At 39.6% G+C, this 7,852-nt stretch overlaps 1 protein-coding gene across 1 annotated transcript; it reads left to right on the forward strand.

The window, feature by feature from the left end:
* The first annotated feature begins 545 nt into the window (after positions 1-545).
* LOC131248339 (monocopper oxidase-like protein SKU5) lies at positions 546-7,116 on the forward strand. The gene is made up of 9 exons (XM_058248594.1): positions 546-836; positions 1,443-1,552; positions 1,655-1,925; positions 2,279-2,417; positions 2,952-3,318; positions 3,669-4,034; positions 4,116-4,194; positions 6,446-6,645; positions 6,738-7,116. The coding sequence occupies exons 1-9, from the start codon at positions 684-686 to the stop codon at positions 6,835-6,837; spliced, it is 1,785 nt and encodes a 594-aa protein (XP_058104577.1). The 5' UTR covers positions 546-683; the 3' UTR covers positions 6,838-7,116.
* The last annotated feature ends 736 nt before the right edge of the window (positions 7,117-7,852 follow it).

Here is a 7,852-nt window from a genome sequence, read left to right on the forward strand (position 1 = left end):
AGCCAAGCTTACCTACCAAAAGAATCATGACGTCCGGAGAGAGCGGGACTGAGTCGAGTGGCAAAGTAGCGTGGGGTCCACACGTGAAAAGGTCCACGTGGCAGTCGGACAGTTGGTGGGGTACTTGAAAGATTACAGAGGGGAGAGGGTCGGGTCCCCGAAATTTATGGTCAGTGATTGGTTGTCACTTGTCACTGCTTTCTTATAATAAAAATGATTCATTTACCATAAACAGCCGATCCGTGGACACTGAACGGACGGCTGTAGTGAAAAAATATTAGTGGCCCTTCCCACTAATAAAACGTTAGGGACTGTTCAAGTAATATGAATTTTGGATGATAAACAGTGTAAAGCAGTTCCGCAGTGGACGGATCAACTGGACCTGTATAAGCTAGTGCATAATTTCAGAGTGCCCGCGTATGAAGCATGACAATTTGCCGGAGTATCAAAGAAATCCTCCGTTTTGAAAAGGTAACCCTGGTTTATTGTATTATTATATACTGTTATATTAGGCTAGCAGGTACTGCGGAGAGCCGTTGTTCTTCCCTTCTCTTCTATTTCTCTCCTCTCTCTCTCTCTCTCCCGTCGTCTGTCCTTCTCTATTTCGTCTGCACGCTCCTTCTGTCAGGTAATGTAAAAACTGGAACGTTTGATATCTGCAATTCTCTCGTCAAAACCGATAAATGTCGTCGTTTCGGTCTTTTCCAACGCTTCTGTTCTGCAACTTCTCTCTGCTGCTGCTGCTGCTTGGATTCTGTTACGGTGCAGATCCATTCGTTAACTACGACTGGGACGTCTCTTACATCACTGCCTCTCCTTTGGGCGTCAATCAACAGGTTCTCTCTCTCTCTCTCTCTCTCTCTCTCTCTCTCTCTCTCTCACTCCGGTTTTCTCGTAATTCCCACCGTATCTTTGGGTAGAATAACAAAGCTTCATCTAAAGAAGCGAGCTTTTGCAATGATGCATTTGGAATTTATCTGGCACCATTTGATCCTTCTTTCACGCCGTTTTCATGAAAGAGATCTTTCTTCATCACCTAACAACCTTCTTTTCCACAGCATTTTTATTCCATCTTTTGCTTTTCTTTTTATTTTCTTCTCTTCTGGAAATGGAAACAAGATTATCTACGAAAGAGAGGTTGATGGATGACTCTGATTTATCAAGCTCTCCCTCTTTTAATCCCCTATTCATTGTTTCGATATGTACTCAGACAGTCCATTCGAAAAGCAGAGCGCCTTCTTGATTTCCACTTCATGAATCATATTCAGTCAATTAAAATCTCATTTTTCTCCTTATAACAAACACGTTGCGGGCAGAAAATTCTAGTCTGCAGAACAATTGCAGTCTTGAATTGAAGAGAAGTATAAAAATTCATCGAAATGTTTTTTTTTTTTTTTTTTTTAATAAATTCATAAGTAATTTATTTATGTTCATGATCGCAGGTGATTGCGATTAACGGCCAATTTCCTGGCCCGACTGTTAATGTAACCACAAATAACAATGTCATCGTCAATGTTCGGAACAATTTGGATGAACCCATGCTTATCACTTGGTAAGTGTGTACAGTCCACATAGAATTTCTGAATCCATGGAAATGTAATTCGAGATCATGCGAGACTGAAATGGTATGTGGATTTGAATGTTGTTGTTATAGGAATGGAATTCAACACCGGAGAAATTCTTGGCAAGATGGAGTTCTAGGTACAAACTGCCCAATTCCAGTGGGTTGGAACTGGACTTACCAGTTTCAGGTGAAGGATCAGATTGGGAGTTTCTTTTACTTCCCATCTCTCAGTTTCCAAAGAGCAGCAGGTGGGTATGGTGGCATTATCGTCAATAACAGAGCTGTTGTTCCTCTGCCGTTTAGTAAGCCGGATGGGGAAATCACTATTTTCATCGGCGACTGGTACAACAGTAACCATACGGTTAGTGATATTGTATGATTTCTTCATGGTTTAAAATACTTTATTGAGACAATGGAAAATCTTTCAAGTTGATGTGATTCTATCAGAGCTTAGATCGATTTCTTACATGGCCAGAGGACTCAATTTCAACTAAATCAGTGTATGCTTTGTAAAGTTTCAGAAGAAAATTGATTGAGTAAACAGCCGCATTTCAATTTAACTCTTCAAGGGCCTCTGTCCTACTACTGTTTGACTTGAGTTTCAAGTTTTTGTATCTTGATTAGATTGGTTGGTTTTTTCAGAAATGTTTTCTATTACAAAACCAACTAATTATTTAGAATACATAGTTTTATGTTGGTAGTTTTTGGTTGTAGACTCTGAAGAAGACCCTTGATGATGGCAAAGACCTGGGGATGCCAGATGGAGTTCTCATGAATGGGAAGGGTCCTTACCGCTACAATACTACACTTGTTCCGGTTGGCATAGACTACGAGACTATTAACGTCGACCCAGGTAATATTCACAGCACAAATATTCTTCCAGGCAATGATTTTTCTGTGTTTTGCGCATGTCATGTATAGCGGCATTTTTAAATATTCCTGTAAACATATCATGCACTAGTACAGTCTCAATACTTCAAGGCACATTTCCATGTGCTTGTTCTCCCATGCTTTGAAATAGCAGAGGTCTATGTTCAGCAGTTTTCTTTTACATTAATTGAAATTTGTGAGAACTTTGAAATAGCAGAGGATAGCTTACCTACTTGTGGAAGAAAAACATCCATCTGCATATCTCTAGAGCCTACCATAGCTGTACATTGGCCAAATATCTAGCTTAATTTTTTGTGACATCAAACCATAGAGGCTGTATTGGCAGGGTACAACATTCGCATTTGCTGATTGCAATGGGAAGGTAAGTGCCACATAAATGTATAGTGGTTTACTTGTGACTTGATATTTATTAACATTTCTGATTTCTGAATTCTTAAATATTATTGGTGGGTTTCTTTGGGCTTATACAATCGCTGACAATGTCTTGTCTGAACAGGTAAAACCTATCGCATTCGTGTACACAACGTTGGTATCTCGACTAGTTTGAACTTCAGAATCCAGAACCATAACCTGCTTCTCGTTGAGACAGAAGGATCACACACAATGCAACAGAATTACACCAATGTAGATATCCATGTTGGGCAGTCGTATTCTTTCTTGGTTACAATGGATCTGAATGCTAGTAGCGATTATTATATTGTAGCAAGTGCTAGGTTTGCGAATGAAACGCTCTGGACCAGAGTTACAGGTGTCGCCATCTTGCATTATTCCAATTCTAAGGGCCCAGCAACTGGTCCTCTGCCGGATCCACCAAACGATTTTTATGACAAATATTTCTCAATGAATCAGGCAAGATCTATCAGGTGTGTTTGTAATGTCTAATGCAGTTTTAGATGCATGAGTTTTTAAGCTTTATTGTGTTGGTTTCGCTATGTTGGTTTCGTTTATGAGTTTCTTTGTTTCTGCTTGAAATCCTTGCTATAAATTGGTCTATGGATACCCCTTGCCTGGAAGGATTTGAGAACTTGGCAAGTATATTTTGGCTAAACCATGGGAATTTGCTTCGATTGAGTTGGTTACTGCCGGATTTAAATAGTCTTTCAAGAACAGCCCCAATCAAGTGTCTCGTTTGATTTATAGTAAGGTGGTCATGTTTTAATGGTACTGATCTGAGATTCATCCTTTATCCTTTTCCTTCTATCCATTTTATCAGGTGGAATGTCTCTGCTCCTGCTGCTCGCCCTAATCCTCAGGGATCCTATAAATATGGCCAGATCAATGTGACTGCTTCATATATGCTGAAAAACAAGCCACCAATGATTATCAATGGAACACTCCGAACTACATTGAATGGAATCTCATACTCCGCTCCGACAACACCGTTAAGGCTTGCTGACCAGTATAAGGTGCAGGGAATATACACCCTTGACTTTCCTACTAGGCCACTTGTTGGACCACCGCGGATTGGAACATCTGTAATTAATGGTACATATAAGGGATTCATGGAAGTCATATTCCAGAACAATGACACTACAGTACAGAGTTACCACATGGATGGACATGCATTTTTTGTAGTCGGGTATGGATCGATTTCACGTTGTGTTCCTAAAGTGTGCATCTCTTATCATGCTCTTAATGATGTGAGTTTGATCAATTCCAGGATGGATTTTGGGGATTGGACAGAGAATAGCAGGGGAACATATAATAAGTGGGATGCAGTAGCTCGCTCCACAACACAGGTATTTCCATTGGATTCCTCTCTATTGCTTAGCTTACCAAGTCCCCCCTAAAGACATCCTACTTAGTCCATGATATTTGTTCCATCATTCCTTGACTTTCTTTGTTTTGAGATTACAAAGATGAAAAGAGAATTGCCTCTTTTCAATGGCTGTGTAGATCCATAGATCTGCTTGGATTGTATCTACTTTTCATTGTTGACTAAAATAAATGGTGAATGCTTCCTTGTGTATAACATATATCAGTGAAATTCATATGAGCCAAGCTTTCATCACATCCTGCTTTTTTAATGCCATATCTGAAGTTATGATCTGTTGTTTCACTTTTTTGTTCTGATAAGTTTCACCCACTGCTTTAGCAGAAAAGATAATTGTAGTTGTAATTCTTTTGTTTGAAGGACTCTTTTTTCGCAAGCTGATAGATCATTTGACAAGAACTGCATTTGTTTCATCTCGCGATAGGTGAATAAATAATTAGATTGTTCTGTTGCAAAATATGGTTATCGAACCTATGAAATTGTCCGCTAATTTATTGGGAAATATCATATCAGAATTATATCAACCTTTGGTGAAGGGTGCAAGAAACACTTATTTCTTTTATGTGGGCTAAAATGGATCACTTCTATGCAAGATTTGAAGATGCGTATGATATATATTAGAGAATTTCCCCAAGCTGTACAAATTGCTCTTGCATGCATCATCTACATATATGTTAATCAAAGAAAAATCTCGTCTTTCTTTCTTTTGTTGACAAACTCAAAACAAGAATATGAAACTGTGCCAGTTTTCGGGCATTGGATATGTAGTAGTTCTCGAGGGAACTTTTTTAAAAAATAACCTTCTATCATCATCAAGGAAGAAAATGAAAGGAAAATTTCTAGATGATTAATAATAAAAAATCTGCTTGCTGGCCAAAAAGGGGGAAAAAAATAAATGAAAAGACAAAAAAGAAGTATTGTTATTCCAAGATGAAACAAGGAAATTTGGAATTTATGTTAGCTTTGGGCCTGTTATATGTACTTTGCTCTACTGATAAAGCAAAGATAGTAGCTCTAAATGTATTCTAATTGGAAAAGGGCATCCAAGCCATGCGCCTGCCGGTGAAAAGTACTAAGGCCAAAAATCAGGCCATTCCAGTTATCCGGTAGCCATTCCATAGAAAATGATGGAAAGCCACACAAGAAACTGCAAAATCCTGTGGTGTGGCCCATCTGCTGATTGGATCTGCCTGATTTCTATTGCACCCCATTTTCATGATGGGTCACACTTGATGCACGTATTGGATGTTAGATGGATATCACAGGTGAGCCCAAGCTTGAAGTTACCAAACTGTCAACTCCATGCAATCATTCCAATGTGTGCGCGTGAGAGGGAATTTCCCTGTAGATGACTTGTTGTAGGCCCACTATGGTGTATTTATGGCATCCAACCCATCCAATAGGCACATCCTACAATGAAGGTGATGCGGCCCAAAAGTCAGTTCAATCCAATCATCAGGGGGGCCACATCGTAGATTTAAAAATAATAATAATAAATGTACAAGCACCTGAAAGTCCCCAAATCATGTGGGGCTCACCATGGTGTGTATCTCGCATCCAACCACCCATCACAGCCCACCATGAAAATGGAGTTCCCCAATAGTCAGGGTGATACAACTATCAGGTGGGCCCCATCCACGTGAAATGTGAGTTTTCTATGTGGTTTTCCGTTGTTTTTATGGTGTGGCCTGCCAGATGATTGGATTTAGCTGAATTTTTGGGCAGGATACTTTTCATCAGAGGGCACACCACTTGGATGGGTTGGATGTCATACAAAAACCACATTGAGCTGTTTTTGTGGTTTTCCACACCACTTGGATTGGTTGGATGTAATACACACAATGGTGGGCCCCACATGAGTCACTAACATGGGAATGATCATTACCCATGTTTGCATGTACATGCAAAATGCTAATGCTTGGATTGGTTGGATGTCATACGCACCATGGTGGGCCCCGCATGAGTCACTAAAATGGGAATGATCATTTTCCATGTTTGCATGTATATGCAAAATGCTAATGCTTCCTATGTTCTTGGGGATGTTAGCAATGTCCTTAAAATCTTTTAAATGATGTTTGGTAATCTCTGATGTGAAATAATCTGTTTCTTCTTTCTTTCCGTCTTTTATTCATGTTTGGGTATGCAAATTTAAGCAGTCTTCAGTATACAAATAACTTCTTAGCAAATGCAATAATTTTTCTGTACATTCCATTTAGGTTTTCCCCGGAGCATGGACTGCAGTCCTAGTAGCTCTCGATAATGTAGGTGTGTGGAATATTCGTGCCGAAAATCTCGATACTTGGTATCTTGGGCAGGAAGTGTATATAAGGATTGTCAATCCGGAGATTACAAACAAAACCGAATTGCCTCTACCAGACAATGTCCTCTACTGTGGTGCCCTCCAAGACAAGCAGAAGTATGTAGCCAAAACCCCCAAACTGACTGCATTTATCTTTATTTTCTAGTCATTTCTGAAGATTGAGTCAGGTCTATGTTTTACATATTCAGGGATCAGAACAAGTCATCGTCATCGTCTGTCATTGCCGGGAGGGTGAATATGTTTACTACTATGCCGCTGCTCTTTGCTACAATTGCAATTGTCCTGTGAGAATCATAGTCATGAAAATTAGAATCTATTTGCTGTGAAGAACATGCCTTGCTAGACAGCTAGAGTCACCTTTGGTATTTTAGTTCTAGGTGTGCAAACACAGTCCTGTTAATATGAGTTTTTGGAGTGATTTTTAGCATATTTTTCTTTTACAGATGTTTGGGTATGCTCCCCAATTTCTAGCAATTGAGGTTCTTGGGGATCTACCCTGATGTAGTGATGATTCATCTGTTTCAATTCAGCCCAACTGCTTATACTAGTTTCATCTGTCATCTTTGATGGGATTGTGTTTTTATTTGATCCCACATGTGTTATCAGTTCTGTTTCTGAGAACTATAGCTCTTCTACATGCAAGGGCCAAATTGCAGTTTGGGTTTTCCTTTGGCTTCCCAATGCTGTTTTACTATTCTAATTTTCCTTTCCAACATGACAGCACAAATAGCACTGGTTTGCTACAATCCGTTTTGTAATTCATGAGTATGGTTTGCTACAACTCCATTTTCTTTTGAGAATTGCCAGTGCACTAGTACTTCACTGGAGGGTTTGAGCCAATTCTACAAGCTTTAGCTCTAGAAAATGCTAAAAGAGAGGAATTATATGATCCTCGACTTGATGACATGAAGAATATTCTCGAGTTTTCAATTTGTATGAGTGGGTCCTATCTTCCATTGATCCAACCCATCTGTCCCACCAACGGACCATGCCCTAAAAGGTGCACTGATTGCAAGTTCCTAACCTCCAACCTTAGGCCTTTGCCAGCTGAATGTGGACCTTTGCTGTATTCTTTTTCCTAGTCATCTACTTCAGCACAAATTGAACGGTTATGATTTCTTTGTTTATGATATGATTCATCCATCTTAAGCTCGAATGGACAATGGTCTGCGACTTTGATACACATGTGCAAACCATTTACAACTTAAACCATTTACAGGCATCCAAACGACCCGTAAGTGGCGAGTCTCCCTTGCACAAAAGAGCCTAGATGCATTGTCTTCGAGATTCAACTGAGCCCCGA

This window comes from Magnolia sinica, chromosome 6 (genome assembly GCF_029962835.1).
Source record: "Magnolia sinica isolate HGM2019 chromosome 6, MsV1, whole genome shotgun sequence".
NCBI lineage: Eukaryota > Viridiplantae > Streptophyta > Magnoliopsida > Magnoliales > Magnoliaceae > Magnolia > Magnolia sinica.

Excerpts from the sequence above, each read along its gene's own strand:
- LOC131248339 (XM_058248594.1), top strand. The coding sequence starts at position 684 with ATGTCGTCGTTTCGGTCTTTTCCAACGCTTCTGTTCTGCAACTTCTCT. Across the intron at positions 2,418-2,951 it reads GACTATTAACGTCGACCCAG|GTAAAACCTATCGCATTCGT; the intron begins GTAATATTCACA and ends TTGTCTGAACAG. Across the intron at positions 4,035-4,115 it reads CATGCATTTTTTGTAGTCGG|GATGGATTTTGGGGATTGGA; the intron begins GTATGGATCGAT and ends GATCAATTCCAG.